This window comes from Geotrypetes seraphini, chromosome 3 (assembly GCF_902459505.1).
Source record: "Geotrypetes seraphini chromosome 3, aGeoSer1.1, whole genome shotgun sequence".
In the NCBI taxonomy this organism is placed as follows: domain Eukaryota; kingdom Metazoa; phylum Chordata; class Amphibia; order Gymnophiona; family Dermophiidae; genus Geotrypetes; species Geotrypetes seraphini.
In genome coordinates, this window is record NC_047086.1 from 230,558,433 (window position 1) to 230,578,577 (window position 20,145).

General features: G+C 41.8%; 1 protein-coding gene across 4 annotated transcripts in view; it reads right to left on the reverse strand.

Moving 5' to 3' along the window:
• Nucleotides 1-20,145, reverse strand: part of PTPRK (protein tyrosine phosphatase receptor type K) — a 1,016,831-nt gene that overhangs the window by 103,216 nt on the left and 893,470 nt on the right. For all 4 annotated transcript variants that reach the window (XM_033939071.1, XM_033939068.1, XM_033939070.1 and 1 more), the window contains 3 exons: nucleotides 18,168-18,352; nucleotides 16,876-16,963; nucleotides 3,987-4,063 (listed from right to left, as the gene is read on the reverse strand). In XM_033939071.1, the coding sequence (XP_033794962.1) occupies nucleotides 3,987-4,063; nucleotides 16,876-16,963; nucleotides 18,168-18,352 (350 nt within the window). The remainder of the gene's footprint in view (nucleotides 1-3,986; nucleotides 4,064-16,875; nucleotides 16,964-18,167; nucleotides 18,353-20,145) is intronic.

Consider the following 20,145-nt stretch of genomic DNA (forward strand, 5'->3'; position numbering starts at 1 on the left):
TGAGAGAAATCAAGACATCTATTTCAGAGGCCCTTTTTCTAAACTATGGTAAGCGCTAAGCTGTGATTAATGCAGGAAAAAAGGCTTAACTCAAAGTGCATTAAAGTGTTTAGTGGTAAAATGCTCGTCAGCACATGCTAAATGTGTAAACTAGAGTGCTACAGTCTGCTTTGCTTCCTCAGAGTTTCTTTGAAATAAGAAGCATATACTGTATGTATGCCTATATTATTTTGTACACTCTGATTTTTGAAATATTATTGTATATCTAACAAAAAAAAAAAGAATAAAATAAAATAAAAAATTACATTGATGAAACTCTTGAGTTTTCAAATTCTAGGCAGGGAGAAGCATTGTTGACCATCACAACTTGTCAAGAATTGACTGGCAGTAAAATTTTACTTGAGGTTTGGTAGTAGGGAAAAAAAACTAATATCCTACTGCAGTTCTTTTGTATATGTTTCAAGTGTTTGATCATTTCAGTTTCAAATGTTTTGCCATTGTGTGCACTTCTAATATTACTTTACATATACTGATTGTGAGGTCATTAAGGGAGTGATAGTCCGTTGAGAAATGTTCATTTACTGAATCACTCTTCTTTTCTTTAACGTATTATATTATGGCAATGAAACCTTATATCCCTTTAATTTTGGCTTTTGCACACATTTTTTCAGAAGTAGTTCAAGGCGAGTTTTTCAGATTACTAGGTATTTCACTGTCCCCAATCTATATTACAAAACAACAAAAATGCCACACCCACAAGGTACTGCATTTACAATGAATCTGATAAAGCAACTGCAGATCACTCCTTAAAGAAAAATCAAAGAACTAACTACCAATCACTAATTAATTATGAGAGTCCTACTTTATAGTTATTTAAATAACTGACATCTAACTCCTACTGATAGAATGGATTACACTTTTATTAGAAAATCAATTTGAACTTAACTTAACCTCTGCACAAGTTGCAATTATATATATGTATGTAGAGAGCTTGGACATGACTTAATATGTATGATGTCCCCAGTAATGTTGGGTAATAAGGCTTTAAGTCCCCATGTTTTACAGATCTTTAACTCAGCTGAAAGGCCAAGAAGGGATTCCTCAGATCATGAGTTAGAGCATACATTTTGAGGGGCATAATTGAAAGGGACGTCTAAGTCCGTTTTCGTCTATGTCACAAGTCGTCCAAAGTAAAAATCAGCCTAGGACACATTTTCGAAAAATACATCCAAAATTTATTTTGTTTCGAAAATCATCTAACTATATGTCCTGCCGATCTGATCGTCCAAGCTGCTAAATCATCCATCTTTATAACACATTTTCGTCCAATTTTTCGTCCAAGTCCAAAACGCCTAGAACTAGCCCTGTTGGATGTGGGAGGGGTCTGCAAAGTGATGGATTGAACACCCAGACATGGCACCTAAATAGTGGGGTTCCTTACAGGGCACTGCTGTGAACTTCACAAAAAGGGTGCCATGTCTTCTCCTCACTACAGCTCCGTTATGGGTCATGGTGGGTCCCCCAAACCACCTCTAGAATCCCCTACTCCTAGTTATCTACCATCCTAATAGCCTTTATGGCTGCAGAAGCCACTTATATGCCAGTAAAAAAGGGTTTTGGGGGTGTATATGGGAGTGTACATGTTTAAGTATCAATGCAGTGATTATAGGGGCTTATGGGCATGGGTTCTCCTCTCCATTTAGTCCCTAACCCACCCCGAAGACGGCTTAAGCCACCTCTGTTCTGGACGACTAGGCTTTCCTATGTCAGGTTGCCAGCTGATGATGGTCTGGAGGCTAAATTTTAAAGGTGTGATTAATTTTTTTATGGGGGGGGATCGGTGATCACTGTGGTAGTGTGTGGGGGTTTATTTTATGTGTTTGCAGTGCTTATCCGGTGACTTTAGTTGGGTGTTTGTGACTTAGACCATGTTTTACATGGTTTAAGTCATAACGTCCAAGTTCCGTCGATCCTGGGCTGTATAAGTTTCGGTTATACATGCTGTACGACTAAATCTAAGCCGACCCACGTCCCGCCCAACTCCCGCCCTCGATACTCCTCCTGAAACACCCTGTTTAGCTTTGGTCGTTCAGTGGCATTATGAAGGCTTAGGTTGTTTAGAAATATGTCCAAAACCTGTTTTTATCATCGGCACTTGGATGTATTTGGACAATGTTCATCCAAGTGCCGACTTAGGCCGGGTTTTGGACGTTTTTCTCTTTCGATTATGAGCCCCTTTATGTTTTATTTTATTATTAAAGCAGGATTTAATCTTGTACCTTAACAATCTCCCCAGTTGGGTCAGATGGCAGGGTATTAAACCCCATATTGTATACATCCTCACCCCTATCCAAAAGGCCAATGTGAGACCATCCACCGGCGAAACCTTAGACCACATGTTTAGAATGTAGTCACGAGGCCAAGAAACAATCAAAGGCAAATGGCCAAGAATTTTTCTCACTTCCAGCCTCTGCCGCTATCTATCTATATTTATATATATATATATACAGTATATCAATCAATATCATTACTACTTCTCTTCCAAGTGTGTAAAACTGCCAGGTATGGTGTAAATTTGTTTATGTGGATCTTTTAGGCATACAATAACTATCCTTTGAGCAGCAAATTGTGATTGCAATGTTAGTCCACTTGGATACATGGAAATAAGGGTCATAACACAAGGACTCAACTGCATACAAACCTCTTTTTGAGGTGGGGGAGGCAAGCGGGGTTGAGCAACATGAAGGGCAATTAATACCTCAATAAAATTGTGTTCAACAGTAAAGTATTTTTCATGTGTTCATCCTAAAAATAGGGGGCTCTAATTACTGTTCACTGTAGTTAAATATCCTGAAGATGAGGACAGCATATTTAAAAGAAGATACAGAGTGCAGCCTAAGGTATCAACACTTTTAGGAAATTAAATTAAAAAACAAACTTTAAACCATTTTTTAATTATTTTCTCTGTTGAAATCATTGCAAATCCCAACAGGATTCAACATTAGATAATATCTGCTAGATGTTGCCTCTAAACTGGCTAATGGAAAGGTTCAATTTTCTACCTATTTGTCAAAGAAATTCAATCCTCTCTTCTCTCTAAAGCAGGGGTGTCAAAGTCCCTCCTCGAGGGCCGCAATCCAGTTGGGTTTTCAGGATTTCCCCAATGAAAATACATGAGATCTAGTAGCATGCACTGCTTTCATTGTATGCTAATAGATCTTATGAATATTCATTGGGGAAACCCTGAAAACCCAACTGGATTGCGGCCCTCGAGGAGAGACTTTGACACCTCTGCTCTAAAGGCAGCATTATTTAACAGCATACAGCTGAAACACTCCAATTACCAAATCTTTTTTACATATTTTGTCAGCATCTGGCTCATCATACATACACACGCGTGGAAAGTATTAACATTCTAGCAACCAAAGAAAAATGGTAAAGAAAAATGGACATGGCAGACGTCAGAATGATGAACTCCTTTCTGAAGATGACAACTATTCTAGATTATATCTACCACATGTTATTCTAAGTATAAAATTTATTTATTTTACACACAAGATAGTAGTATTTAAAAAAACAGTGATATTATATGGAGTTAATTAGGTGAAGCGTGCACAAATGGGTCGTAATAAGCATTAGTAGTAATTATAAAATAATTAAGCATGATATCTATATTAAATATTTATAACAGGGTTCTGTTATTCACATATAGTGGTACTTACATCCCTGTACAGCCAAATCTACAGCCCAAACCAAAGTCAGGTGTGAAAGAAAGCACAATAATGTCAGTGAGTACTGGGACTGAGAACAAGGAAAAGTGAACAGTTTATTTTATTTTTTTTTTTAATAAAAAAAATAAAAAAATGCTAGCATTCAATTTATAAGCGTTGGCATGCAAAACGGTTTCACGTACAGAAAAAGGTGGAGGGGGAGTAAACCAAAAAACCAATACAAATGAGAGAACAAACCATGTTGAACGCACTTACATCAATGTAGTTGGCATTAATGTAATCTGAAGAAGGATCATCCTCCACTTGCTGTAGAATGACTCGAGAGTGATCATCTGTCAAAATAACAAAACAGAAATGAGAATGGCAGTATATTAATATGCCAGAGGACAAGAACTTTATTTTATACTCAGAAATTAACTATGAGATCTAATCCAGCTACATTATTCATCAGTAGCATCTTTCTGCAACTTACACACTGAGAAGCAGTTTCAAATCATTGACAGGGAGGGAATGGACACTATCCCCTCAACCTGAAGTATTCAGATATTTATTTTTCCATTTTTTTCCTTAAAGCAATACGAACTCATTGTGGTAGTGAACTTAGTCCAAGAATCTGTCACACTTCCTTTTTCAGTATCTATAAGGCTGGCATGTGGGCATCTAACTTGGTGAATGGATGACCTAACTGAACGCAGTTACTACCTAAAGATTATTGTTTAAATGTCAGTATATATGGGTTCATGGTCACATGCAATATGTAAAGCAGCAAAGCTTAAGAAAAATAAAAAAAAATCCAATTTGGGGGAAGGGGGATGAGGCCTGGGCCAATCAGAGCCTCAGGCCCCCTCCTCGGATGCACCGGGAAGGGTTCTTAACCAACTTGGGCCAATCAGTGCCTCAGGCCCCAAGGAAGAGAAAGCCCATTTTGAAGGGGCGGGCCAAATGGGTGGAGGGAATCTGCGTCCCTCTGGTCAGACATCTATATGGAGGTAAGGGGGGGCGTCAGAGGCAGGGGGAGAGAATGGGCATCTCTCCCGCTGCAGGGGGGGTATGCGGCGGGAGAGAATCAGCATCTCTCCTGCTGCAAGGGGGATTGCACAAGGGGGTTGTTTACAGCGGGAGTGAATGGCCATCTCTCCTGCTGCTGGGTTGGGGGGTAGCTGCTGGGTTGGTTGGTAGCAGGAGAGATTGAACATCTTCGCTACTCTCCGTCAACCTCATTTACATGAGTGTTTTTTGGAGAATGACTCGCTTTTTTAAATTCACTAGCAGAACAGCTGCGTTAGCAGACCGTCATTTTTTAATGCATTTTTTTGAGAATCCTGGCCTTAGTCCCTTGCGCCCTCTATGTGTTAGCTCAGCAGGGAGGAGAGATGGTTCAATTGTTGCTGCTTCTAGAAAGGGGGTGGCTGGTCCAGAGACTCTCGCAAGTATGTCTGCACCTGTTCTGCTTAACTCTGACCAGCAAAGTGAGCCTTGGGGTGTGGAGATTTGGGCCCAGGTTCAGGATGTGGTGCAGAGCCTGAAATCCCCTGAAGTGACTGGAGGGGAAAGCAGTAAGTGAGAACCCCTACTGGTAAAGTTCAAGATAGGAACATTTCTTTTCCCTTACAGTGCCTACCTTTGGTTATAATGCTGGATTCCATCTAGAGAGCAGTGGTGTTACTGCAGCAGGGTCTGTTCTGCTTTTACTAACTGTTCTTAACAGGCTTTTCTTAAAGTTCAAGCTCAGGAATCTTTGGCCACCTCAAGTTTCCAGAAATTGAGGAAATTAGGAAAACCTCATTCATAATTAAGGGATCCAAGTGTCTCTTGTCAGGACCTCTCCTGAGCAGAAGCATGGATGAAGCGGCTAGTCCCAGGGCAGCCATGCAGGTGTAGTACGGGAACTGGGTATGAAACACAAACTCTCTACTAGGCAGTAAAGAGTGATTCGGTAGCAGTAAACACAGGCTAGGCTCACCGAGAACTGTTCTGCCAGCAAGGGGATATCTGCCTGGATCTCCTTATGTATGATATCTGATTAGACATACCATTTCCCCCCGAAAATAAGGTCTAACCAGAAAATAAACCCTAGCATGATTTTTCAAGATGCTCATACTATAAGCCCTACCCCAAATATAAGCCCCAGCTAAGATCGATCCCTGAAGCCCCTCCCTCCCGAATGTCCATAGCAGGAGGAGTGCCCAATTTCTCATGCTGCAACAACAAAGTCCAAGGCAGGAGGGATGCCCACTCCCTCCTGCCGATGGCCCCATCATCCTCCAAACCCCACCAAACACTCCCCAACTCCACCCCTGACACTCCCCGACACCCCCTGACTCCACCCCGACATGGAAAAATAAGACATCTCCTGAAAATAAGCCCCGATGCGTCTTTTAGAGCAAAAATTAATATAAGACTACGGTATTATTTTTTGGGAAAAATGGCATACCTCTTGCTAGTCCAAAACACTCCTCCAGGGAGCAGGCATTTCTTTTTACAATTGAAGCCCACATTTCTTTGAGTTGGGTTACAGCTAAGTGACCTGCCCAGTTCAGCTGCAAATCTCTACCCACTGACACACAGTTACAGTGGTTTGAATCCTGGTAAATCTTGCACTGGTTTGGAAAACATTCTAGACATCTGAATTTGGAAGACTAGATTTTTAGAAACAACTATGAAGAGTTAGTCAAGGTTGGGAAAGATTCAAGATGACGACGGAGCAAGTCGCATAGCAGGAAGCACCTGCTACGCCAGCAAATAATTACTTTAAACTTGCCTTATCTTGTTATATTTTCATGCCGAAGCAAAGAGGAAAACAGAGAGGTGGACTTCCTGCTCTCTCTGCTACACCGCTAATGCGCTAGTCAGCAATCACCACCTATGCTGTTCCAGTTGTACGTTGCGCTCCGGCGGATCGAGGGTGGTTGACCTCGACTTTGGACAGCACGAGTTTCCCTGAGCCCAGTTGGTCCGCAAGTTCCCCCACGCCCCGGGATGTTATCGGGGACGCCAATGGCGCTGCAGGAAGCGGTGGAGATGATTCTTACTCTGCCAGCGCTGATTAGCTCACCCTTGCTGCAGTCGATTGTTCCGTTCAAAGTTGCGGCTCCTCGTGCTATCCACACCTGCGTCGGAAGCCTCTCTAATGTCACGACATCAGAGAGAAGGCTTCTGATGCAGGCGCGGATCATGCGAGGAGCCACCAACTGCGGCTTTGAATGGAAAGATCGACTGAGCAAGGAGCCGGCCAGACATGCTACTGCACCACAAGGAAGGGGGAAGAGAAATGCTTCTGCTGCACAGGAAAGGGAAATGCTGCTGCTGCACAGGGAAAGGGAGGGGGAGGGAAGGGGAAGAGAAATGCTGCTGTTGTTGCTGCTACACCCAATTGGGAAAGAGAGGGAAGGAAGACAAGGGAGAGGAGAGGAACAAGAGATGCCAAGTCCATGGGAGGGAGGGAAAGAAAAGGAGATACCAGACCATGGAGGGGGAGGGAGAGATGCTGGAGCATGGGGGGAGGGAAGGAGACAGATGCCAGAGCAGGGGAAAGGAAGGAAGGAGGGAGGGAGAGAAAGGAAGGAAAGAGATGTCAGACCATGGAAATAGGGACGGAAGAAGAGAGAGATAGGAAGGAAAGGGAAGACATGGAAATGTAGATTTTGAAAAGAAAGTAGAAAAACGGAATATTAAGTTAATGGCAAAGATGGATGCAAGGCAGAAAGTGAAGACGGAGAGAAAAACAGTCAAAGACAAGAAGGCCCTGGAAACATAGTTAAAAGCACAGAAAAATAAAGTCATCAGCCAACAAAGGTAGGGAAAATCATTTTATTTTCAATATAGTGATTGAAATGTGTCAGTTTTGAGAAAGGAAAGAAACTTTAGATGTGAGGGCTGCAGAAAAAAATAGTTAATGTCTTATTAAAGAAATGACAATTTTGCATAAGGTAAAACTCTTTATAGTTTATATATCTTTAACTGTTAAAGGAAAGATTTATAAACTATAAAGAGTTTTACCTCATGCAAAATTGTCATTTCTTTAATAAGACATTAACTATTTTTTCTGCGGCCTTCCAAGTACCTACAAATCCAAAATGTGGCCCCACAAATGGTTTGAGTTTGAGACCACTGCTATAGATTTATATTTTCTTGTGTTTCTCTTTTTAATCTGATTCGTAGATCCCATTTATAACTATTGCCAGGCAATGTATGCTTGTTTGTTTGAATAGAGAATAAACCCCAGCAAGGATTTTTTTTGTTTTGTTTTAAGGGAAGGAATTTGATAGGCACACTCATTGTGTGGACTCACAATCTAAATTTAAAATGTTTTATACTTTGTATCTGGAAAGATGGAGGGTTAAGTGACTTGCCCAGAGTCATAAGGAGCTGCAGCGGGAATTAAACCCAATTCTCATGGTTCTCAGCTCACTGCACTAACCATTAGCCTACTCTTATGCTCCAATCCATTCTTGATAAATAAAATAATGAAGCATAAATAAATAAAAAAAATAACAATATTTTAAAAATATTCTATTTCATGGTGTTCTTGAATGAAAATGAGCATGTAATATTTCTCAAATGTTCCTTTCCAGTTGCTCCTAGACGTCAGTGTTAGTTATCACTGTGAACTAACAGCAGCACTATCCCAGTTACCTCCAAAGTTTAAATATATCACAAAATAGTAATAAATAATGCCACTACACAAAGGATCTGATATACACGTTTTACACGTTTAACTCAAATCTAATATATTTGGTCACTGCATTAAACAACAAAGACTGTAAGAGGAAAAACATCATAAATAATAATTTAAAAAAAAGGAAAGCAGAGAATCCCTAAAAGTGATCACTAAAATCCTAGCGCACAAAATAAGCCAGTAAAAAGTTAAAATAAAGAATTAAGACTGAATTGTATCTTGCCCATATGCTACTTAATAATACAAGTGTAATACTGCAGTGCAGGTTTGATTTTAAATATTCTGGGCATATTTCAGCTGTTGGTTTCTCTCATACTGGTATTAAGCTCACATGCATCTTATAGGAGTAAAATTTAAAAAAAAAATTGCCTATGTGCCTCTATAAAATAAGTTCTGAGAACTATCCCTATAAGTACTGTAAGAGCACAAATTATCTTACACATATTTACATCTTCTGCATAGGGTACATGTGCCTGTGTACTCTATGCTGCCTCAGCTCCACTTAGACACCACCCTTAGGAATGCCTCGCATAATACTCATATGCAAAATCTGGTAAGCAGAAAATGCTTTAATAAGATTACCCCCCTACGTCTTGTCTGTGTGAGCATAATCTCACTTATTAACCGCAAGTCAAATACTAAGGGGACTGACCTAGAACCTTCTTAAAAATGTTTCCTTTTCATTGCCGTTGGAGAGGGAGGGACAAAAACTCCCAACCTGGTACTTTTTTTTTTTTTTTTTTAAATTATCACTACAAATACCCAACTGCTTAAGTGTATTCCAAGAACTGGGATGAACAACACCACTACATAAGAACATAAAAAGAGTTTCCATATTTGGACAGACCAAAGGTCCATTAAGCCCCATAACCTGCATCCAACAGTGGCCAATCCGGGTCACAAGTTCCTGGCAAGATTCCATAGAAACATAGAAAAATGAAGGCAGATAAAGTGCACATGGCTTATCTAGTCTGCCTAACCGTGCCATCTACTATCCCCTCCTCTCCCTTCGAGATCCAATGTATCTTATAGGAGTCCCAAGCTTTCTTGAATTCAGATATACTTTTTGTCTCCACCACATCCACAGGGAGGCCATTCCAAGCATTCATCACCCTTTCCATAAAAAGTATTTTCTGAGGTTACTTCTAAATCTAATCCCTTTCACCTTCATTCTACACCCCTTCATTCCAGAGCTTCCTTTCAATTGAAGAGACTCACTTCATATACATTTATGCTACATAGGTATTTAAATGTCTATCATATCTCCCACCTTTTCTCCAAAGTATACATATTGAGATCTTTAAGTCTGTCCAAATATGCCTTATGATATTACATTACATTCTGACTTATGCACCGCCAAAGCACTTACGAGTTCATGGTGGAAAACAAAAACCACTGACCATTTTAGTCTACTGGACCAACTCCATCCTGTTTATATCTTTTGAAGGTGCGGTCTCCAGAATTGTACACAATATTCTAAATGAAGTCTCACCAGAGTCTTAAGGGGCATCAATATCTCCTTTTCCCTACTTGCCATTTCTCTTCCTATGCAACCAAGCATCCTTCTAGCTTTCGCCATCGCCTTTTCATAGTAACATCCAGCCCCATCACTTTTCAACCTGTTTGGCCACCTTAAGCTCATCATATACTATGACAGCCAAATCCCTCTTCTCTTTCATGCACAAAAGTTCTTCACCCCCCTAAACTGTACTGTTCTCTTGGGTTTTTTCAGCTCAAATGCATGACCTTGCATTTCTTAGCATTACCGTAAATCTTAGCTGCCAAGTTCTGGACCATTCCTCAGGCTTTGCTAGGTCTTTCCTCATGTTATCCTACCACCATCAGGGGTATCCACAAAGAGACAATTCTTACCAGATAGCCCTTCAGGAAATATTTTATTTATTTAATTTTTATTTCTTCCACTTGTGCGTCGCACATACCTATACAAGCTCTAGGCGACATTCCAGAGGAAGGGGTTAGAAGACGGTAGGGAGGACTATGGAGGGCAGGAAGGAGTGGAGAGGAGAGAATGTAGAATATTTCATAGAAATTCCTAACTACAGATAGGAGCACCATCTATGTAAACGATATCTAAATGAATTAAAGTAATATGTAAAAAGGAAGTGAAGGAATATTGCTTACAAAATGTTAAAAAGAACAGGCCTAAGAACCGAACCTTTTGTCATATCACTGTAAACATCCCTTGCATCCGAGCGATCTCCTTTGACCACTATCCTCTGTCACCTTCCACTCAACCAGTTCCTGACCTGATCTGTCACTCTGGAGCCCATGCCACGGCCATTCTATTTATTAGACACCTGTATGAAACAGTGTCAAATACTTTGCTAAACAGAAATACTTTGCTTGACAGAAATTGAAGCGGGTGAATCGATGCTCAAATCCCTGAAGAAGCGCACCAGCGAAACAGGGAACCCTGTTGGATTATGCTAGTGGTGATATTTAGTAGCTGCTATGCTCTGAGTTTGTCTCCTATGGAGTGATTTTCTCCTGCTTCCAAGCTCCAGGATCATGTTCTTGTGTTTGCAATTTGATTGAGAAGACAACAATTTTCAGATAAGTGTTTTTTTTTAAAACTTTTTGAGACTTAGAATTAAGACTGTTGAAATTCACTGTGAAATTGTGTCCTCAACTTTTTGGGAGTTTTTGACCGAGGATGTGTCTGCTGGCTGCAAGTGATATTTGCAACTAGCCTGTCTATATGGGTTGCTTTGATTTTCCCCATTAGACACTGAGGTCTTTTCTCCCTTAAGAGTAACACTTGGACTTGTTATCCTATACTCTTGAGGTTGTGCTATGTGGATATAGATTACATTAGAGATTACATATTAGAGATTACATTACATAACATTAAGTTACATTAGAGATTACATTAGAGATTACATATTCCTCGCCTTCACCTTTGAGTCTTAAAATGCCACTTTTGTACTTCCTCCTATCACTAATATATCTAAAAAATGTCTTTTCCTCTATTTTATTACATTACATTATTTATTACATATTAGAGATTACATATTCCTCTCCTTCACCTTTGAGTCTCAAAGTGCCACTTATGTATTTCCTCCTATCACTAATATATCTAAAAAATGTCTTTTCCTCTATTTTACCGTGTCGTTAACATCATCAGTGGGGACAAAGGCTGCAAAAAAGCCTATAGACCCCAAAAATGAAAATAAAGAAATATACTTGAAATTGTAAAGGATGTAAAGAAAAACAAGTAACAAGAAAGAAAAAACGAAATTATTAAAAAATACAAAGTGGGAAGGCAAACTTGACTATGCAAAATTTAGATACGTGTTCTTCACTCCATGGAAAACTGATGACCTTGCGAGCCAGCATCGGGCAGGAAGGCACTCGAAAATGCGTGGTGAGGGCAGTCTTAAAGTTTCTAAAGTTTAAAGTGAATGTACACTGTTACACTGTCCGCACCGGGCTCCGTGGATGATATCACCTACATGTGAGAATATGCTGCCTGCTTGTCTTGGGATTTTATTTAAAACACTCATATCCAGCTTGCTCAGCAGTCTTTCTGTCTTTTTGTTTTTCTGCTAGTCTGGGGGGTTTGGGTAGGGGTTTGTGTTGGCACTTGGGAGGGGTTGGGGGTTGGGACGGGAGTTTATTTGAAAAATTGTTTTGTACTTTTGGTGATCTCGCCCTGGTTGTACTACTGTTTTGTACTGTGTATTTGCTGACTACATCAATAAAACATGATTTACACTAAAACACTCATATCCCGCCTGAAACCAAGTGGCTTACAATAAAACATACATAATTATATTAAACATAGCCACAATCACACTGAAATATATAATTTTAACTTTAGACATAGGTGCTCTGCTATAAAATTATCCCCATGTAGATTAAGCAACCATGCAGTTCAACCAGGCACATCTGTATGCTGGCAAAAGTAAAATGCTCGTGTGTGGTTTTATAGTCCCAAAATACAACATTACACCATTCTGGCAGAGGAGAAATGTTCGATAATGTAGAGTTATTTGTTCAGACATTTTCAGGTGCTGAGCTCTTGGCTGCTGTCTAATACCATCTGTTGAGCCTATCAAAAATAATTCTGTGAGCACAGACTACGTGACAGTTCTAATAGAGGATGAGAAGATGAGAGAGGTATCAAACTTTCACAGTGCATTAATTCTCAAAATTAATGAGAAAATAGGCTGGAAAAAAATAATTTAACAAGTGATTTTGGCAGCCTCATGATTCTAAATGGGAAAAAAAGGATGGTTTGTGCTGGTCTGTACAAGGGCAAAAAAAAAATGGAGTAGCCTGACTGTAGCACTTGAGAATGACCAGGAAGCACTGACTATCTCACAGAGAAGCAGGAGGAAGAAAGGGACTGCTTGCAGAAGAGGAGGAGGCTGGCAGTGAGTGAAGACCATAAAGCAGGGGTCTCCAAAGTCCCTCCTCGAAAGCCGAATCCAGTCAGGTTTTCAGGATTTCCCCAATGAATATACATGAGATTTATGTGCACGTACTGCTTTCAATGCATATTCATTGGGGAAATCCCGAAAACCTGACTGGATTCGGCCCTCGAGGAGGAATTTGGAGACCCCTGCCATAGAGAATGATACGGTGACAAAATGTATCCCCGTCTCTGCGGATAACCATGGGAAACCATCCCGTGTCTATCTCAACCTGAGCTTCTACACCAGTATTCTTCAATACAAGGCTTGTGCCCATTCATATTCATCTCACTCATAGAATGACATGGGGATGGTTTCCTGCAGGGATAGGCAGGCCCAGCAGGCCTGCTTTTCTTCTGTGAGAAAGTGGGGCTGGTATAAGTGGTGAGGACTTTTTTTCCCTTCCGTTACTGGAGGTTGGTGAGGAAGGGTGGGAAAGTTAATCAATTAAGTCTGCAGAAAATCTGGACATAGTACAACTGCGGAATACAGTTGGTTAAAAATTATTCATCTAGCGATATCCAGATAACTTTAGACCTTCTGTTTTGGGGCCTGGTTTAACCAGTGATGTTTAGCTAGGTAGTGCTGAATATCCAAGCTCTCTACCTAAACTATGCCCCAAGAATGGTCCAAATGCCGCCACCTCTTAATCAGATGCATTTAGTCAAGACTGAGGGGCTTGGTGGTGGTGAAGAGGGTGATTTGTCCAGTTAACTTCCACAGTTCCCAGTCTTTTGAATATTAATCTTTTTGAATTTATTTTAAATCATTTTATTTCGCTGTATGTTAAGTTCTTTTTTTGGAAGTGGACTATAGATGGAAACCTGTGATACAGGAGAAGGAACAGTAGAAAGTAAAGGCAATATAAAAAGCAGCATATGAATAGTAACAGTAAATTATTATTTATTTTGTAGTTCTACTCGATACATGCAGAGTTTTGCACACATCAGAGAAAAGTGAGGATTATGGAGGCAATGAAGACTGTGTGTGGGAGCTAAAGAAGCCAGTGGTCCAGCTCATGTACTGGAGAAAAGTTAGGGGCTGCAAATCAACTAGGGTGCAGTTTTGGGAAAAAAATCCTGGACAGTCTGGTAATAAGGCAGAAATACAGATGGCAAGAACAGAGAAGACAGACAGTGGGAAAAAGGGAAAGAAGAGATAGCATAGGAGTAATAAGCAGACAGAAGAGGTTGAATGAGAACAATGGCATAGTAAGGGGAGGGCTTGGATAAGGTGACCATATGTCCAGTTTTGAACGGGACTGTCCCTTTTTTAGATCCCCTGTCCCGTTGTCCCCACGCACAGCTTCGGGATGCCGAAATGTCCCATTTTCAGGAACAGCGTCCCAAAGCTGTCTGTGGGGATAACGGGACAGGCAATTGCTTACCCTCTCTCCAGCGTCGAAGAATGACCCGCCCCCCCCAGACCAGCCTCCGCTGCTACTGTCTACTGCCGCTTCAAACACACCTCACCTAGTACACCGCCACTGCCGATCGCCGAAACTAAAGCAAAGTAAGGTCCAGGCGCTGGCCCACAAACCTTCTTCTCAACATCAATTCTGACGTCGGAGAGGAAGTTCCAGGCCAGCCAATCCTGGCTGGCCCAGAACTTCCTCTCCGACGTCAGAATTGACGTTGGGAAGGATTGTGGGCCAGCGCCTGGACTTTACTTTGCTTTAGTTGCAGCAGTCGTCAGCGGTGGCGAACCAGGGGAAGGGGGGGGGGGGTGTTTGAAGAGGTGGTAGGCAGCAGCAGCGGGGGCTGGTCCGGGGGGGTAGGCTTCGGTACTGGAGGGAAGGAGGTAGGCTGGCTAGCTTTGGGGGAGGGGGGTGGAACAAAAGATGGAAGGCAGTGAGGGGGACATAGGAAGGAGCACTGGGGGCGCTAAGGACATGGGAAGGAGGCACTGGGGGCACTAAGAACATAGGAAGGGGTACTAAGGACATGGGAAGGAGGCATTGAGGGTACTAAGGACATAGGAAGGGGTACTGGGAGCACTAAGGAATGGGAAGGAAGCATTGGGGGCACTAAGGATATAGGAAGGAGCACTAAGGACATGGGAAGGAGGCACTGAGGGCACTAAGGACATAGGAAGGGGCACTAAGGACATGGGAAGGAGGCACTGGGGGCACTAAAGACATGGGAAGGAGGCACTGGGGGCACTAAGGACATAGGAAGGGGCACTAAGGACATGGGAAGGAGGCACTGGGGGCACTAAGGACATAGGAAGAAGGCACTGGGGGCACTAAGGACATAGGAAGGAGGCACCGGGGGCACTAAGGACATAGGAAGGAAGGAGGGAGGGAATAGAAAGGGACAATTATTGTGCCTGAGTGCAGAAAGAAATAAAGAAATGAAAGAAAGGATGCACAGTCAGAAGGAAACGCAACCAGAGACTCATGAAATCACCAGACAGCAAAGGTAGGAAAAATGATTTTATTTTCAATTTAGTGATCAAAATGTGTCAGTTCTGAGAATTTATATCTGCTGTCTATATTTTGCACTATATTTGTCTATTTTTCTATAGTTACTGAGGTGACATTGCATATTTTAAAGTCAACTGCCTTGACATCATTGAAACCCCTCCCCCAATATAAATAATTAACATTTTCTCTATGTATAGTGTGCTTTGTAGTTTAAAAAAAAAATTTTATGGTTACCGTTATGAATAAGATATTATGTGTACATGAAAAATGAATGAAAGAAATGGGGGGTGGGTTTGGGGCGGGGCTTGGGTGGGATTGGGGCGGGGCTTGGGCGGGATTGGAGTGGGACTGACAATTAATAGATGTCCCGTTTTGATGAAAAAAATAAAAGGTCACGTTAGGCATGGACCACCCTGAGTGCTGTCTTGGTGGGGGCACTTGCACCTCTCCATGATGCTTGCGCCCTCCCTTCCCTGCCCCCTGTATCTCTTTGAATCTTCACCAGCACAAGCAAATTCTCCAGCCTGCTGCTTACGCCAGCATGGCTCTCCTCTGAAATTACTTCTGGGTCATGGGGCCAAGAAGTAATGTCAGAGGGAAAGCCAATGCCGGTGTGAGCAGCATGCCAGAGAAGCTGCTTGTGCTGGCAAAGATTTAAAGAGGTACGGGTGGGGGGTAGGGGGGAAGGGAGGGCACAAGTGTGGTGTGGGGGGCAAGAAAGAACCGGAGAGGCAGAGATGAGGGTGGGTGCCACTCTCCCAAGTGCTTCTACCCTCACTACATCACTGAATGAGACGTATGTAGATTTAGAATACAATGTGTAAAAGAGGGAGAAGGGAGAAGTACCAGTACAAATCTATGGGAAAAGAGGAGTGGGTAGTGACAAAAGGATGAAATGAATTGGATGAAAAGGCAGCTAGGGGGAGAAGGTGGGGCAGAAACAGGAAGACGTCTTTCCACAGATCAAGAGAAGACAGAGGATTGGTGGGAGATGCTGCAGATGAAGGAACTGTGCAGGATGACAACATGGAGGCAGGTGGCCCAATCTGGGCTCATGTAGGTGAGGGAAAGAGAACTGCTTTCCAGGCTGAGCAGGAGGAAGAAAAATTTGTCCCTTTACTGATGCTGCCCTGGATTAGTACGAAGGAAAGATACAGTATTAGGAGCAGGGCAGGATATAAAGGGATTCTGAAAGGAGAAGGGATAGAGATAAGAGATGGAAAAGTATACTGGAAAATATGAAAGTGAGTCAAAGCAAACTGTTCTCATAGCTACTATTTTGAATGCTAGGAGAAAATAATGGGTTCGTTGGAGGAAGCACTTCAGTCTAACCTCACTTTTGCACAACCAGTCTGAAGTGCTCTGTTGTACTGCATCTCTTAGGACCAGAGGCGATGAAGAGTTTTTCCCATTTTGTCTTTATGGGAAAAATGCTTACTATATATTTTCATCCCTTATCACCTCTCTGTACAGGAAACTCCCTGTTTTACAGACAGCCCCCTCCCCCAAACCAAATAAAATTACACTGTGTTGAATGAAATAGTACAGTGATTTAGATCAAGCTGAGCAAAGCACATGGGTGATAAGAGAGAAGGGGGAACTTACATGCAATGATGTTTCCATACCGATTCTTTGATCTGTTTTGGTCTTTCTTAGCTACATCCCACGAAGCAGATTGCCCCTCAAAGAAACTCTATAAGACAGACACACATACGTAACACATAACTAGGACTGAACAAAACAATTCAGAAAAAAATTTTTAATCATAAGAGACTGAAATAATAAATTAAAAAAAGAAACAATATGTAAAGTACATGCCCCACGGATAAGGCAAAAAATTGTTTCACTACATTTTTGGCATTTTACAATATGAGAACTAGTGCAAGGGTAAAAAAATGCACAAATGATTTACTTGAGAATAATGCCACAGTTCCATCAATGAACAAATTAGTGCAATTATTTCTATGCCATCACTCAGTGGTTTCTACCTTTCCAAAAAGCCTGGCCAATCCTACCATGAGAAATTTCAGCTGTACACACAGTACAAATCAAAAAGAGACTAGCAACAAGCTGTTATTTTCCTGACATAGCACTACCCTTCTGCCTTTGTGCTTTCTATCTGTGAAACTAGAACAGAGATAAATCTTAGTTTGGGAAACACTGTTGAGGTGAGCATTAAAACAAAATTACAACCGTCATGAACACTACTACTAATCATTTTACAGCACTACTAGACATACGCAGGGCTGTACATCAAAACATAGAAGAGACAGTCCCTGCTCAAAAGAACTTACGATCTAGGCAAGACAGATAAGCTGCAACTGACATACTTGTACCAACCCATTCATCTACCAAGAACCCCTTTCCAAAATGAAAAGTGCAAGGAGTGGTTATCCAGCAATACTGCTGACCAAGGAATTTATGAGAAAATAAACCCTTTCTAATATGCATTCATCTAAAAGAGAACCTGTGTGGTCTAGACAACCTCTACATGCCATCTCTGGGTTATTCTTAGGCATGGCCAATAAAAGCTATCACAAAGTGGAGAGAATCCAGTCTACTCCTGGACCAATATAGCTATCAGATACAAGTTATGAGGGGCGAGGGGTGGGGATGGGGGTGCCAAGAGGCTTAACTAGCTAAACCTAGGGTTATCCAGGTAACACTTTCTCCCTCTAAATTTTAATTTTCTAAACGCTCAAGGTGCATACATTTAGAAGATGAAAAAAATGAGTTTTGGGAAAAATAAATTAATTCTAATCTTGCATTCCTTAAACAAGATGAACTGCAGATTTAACTCATCGGTCAAGTATGTCTGTCATTTTTAGACTGAGAGTAAAGTCTATGCCCTCGGAACAGCACTGTTCTGTACAGGAAGCTCATAGTGACATACAAACCTCATATTCTTCTTTGAATCCATAGCTGTCTGATGTTTTCATGAGGTTAATGTGCTGCAGCAGATCGGCAACTCTGATTGCAGGATGTAACTGCCCTGTTTGGTATGGAGACTCGGTCCCTTCACACAGGTAGCGAGGAACGTCCAACAAGCGACTGGACTCTGCTGTGGCTGTGTGGTTCTCGTCTGCAATTTAAAAGTAAGACTTGTCAAAAATGTTTGATCACTTCTCTTGATACTTGCTACACTTTATAGTTCAATCACACCACTTCAGAGGATGTACCTCTCATCAAACACTGTATGAAGGATTCCAAAAATGGAAAGGTTGAACAAACATCTTCCACAAGTTTCTTCTTGAACATGGCCTCAAAAAATTAAGGATGTTTTTAAAAATAGATATTAATTTTTGCTTTATCTTATGTTGCATGCCAAAACATATCACATGTACGATTTCACAAATCTCTCCAACTTACACATCTGATCAGACAGGGAAAGAAATTATAAATATATACTTTTCAAAAGTAATGCTTATGAGAACTAGTATTTTAATGCATTTCACTGAATTTATATCTATGGTAGAAACCAATACAGTAAACTGTGTTCCTTCTATTTTAGAGGTTTGATTAAAATAACATCTTACCCAATAAATCAAAGCACTCCAGGTTTTGAGGATTAAGATGTAAAAACAGTACTTCAACTATTCTCTCCCAGGCAGTGACTGAAAATATGGAACATACTTGTACATATGCAGAATTGCTTTTCCCTATGTTTACCACTTTACATTTTTTCAGTCATTATGATATTCAGTCTGGCAAGGTCCTTCTATAATTCTTCACAGTCTGGTTGTGTTTTAATTTTAAATACTTTCATGTAATCTGCAAACTTGAGAAATTCACTCCGCTCTCTTTTCCAAATACAAATGTTAAACTCTACCAGCCCTAACACACTTCTTTGAGGAACTCCACTCTTGCTGCTGCAGGCCAAATCCTACAGTACAATTTGCAAGATCTCACAGCTTACACTATAAAACCTTGGCCCTGTGGCAGCATGAGATGAAGCACTGAAAATGCTTCTGTTGCCCGAATATACCGGGGAACTGAATGACAGGATCTGAATCACTGCAGCAACAGTAACAGTAACAGTATTGTGGAGGAATGGGACATGATGGAATTTGGGTATGAGGGGAGATAAATGGAGGCTGTTTCTCTGAGTCCTCCACTGCACCCCCAGACACCATCTCTTGAATCCATGCACATACTCTTCTCCCTCCAAATCCACGTTTTCAGTATCCTCAGATTTGGTTATTAGCGATTTTTAATTAAAAAAAATAAATAAATAAATAAAAAAGCTAATTTCAGACCTTCCCCGCCTCCCTCCTGGCATCCCAGACCTTACCTAGTGGTCTAGCGGGCTTTTGGGACAGGCGCGATCTTCCTACGCTCCTGCCCCGTGCAGATCACTCATAGAAAATTGCTATGGGGAGTTCCCATCGTAGTCCAATCAGGCCTTAGGATTAGTGGGGATGGGTGGACCCACTATGCCTAAGGCCTGATTGGTCCAGGCTTCTAGAGCCTGGGCCAATCAGGCCTCAGACTTAGCGGGGATGGGCCGGGAAGGGCCGGGCCCATCTCATTTCGACGAGGCGGGCCTGTCGGCTGGACGGCAGTAAGACCCGTCCAGCCGGCCAACATTTATAGGTTAGTTGGGGGGGGAGATTAGGGGAGTCATCGGGGGGGGGGGGGAGGTCATTAGCATGGGGGGTCCGGAGGGGGTCCGGCTTTCCGGCAGGAGGGGTTGGGCACCCTCCTGCTGGCGATTGGGAGTTTGGGGGGGTTCCGGCAGGAGGGGTTCGACACCTTCCTGTCGGCGATCTACAGTTTCAGGGGGCAGGGGCGGCACCCTCCTGCCAGTGATTGGGAGTTGGGGGGGGGGTGTTCCGGCACAAGGGGTTCGGCACCCTCCTGCCGGTGATTGGACAG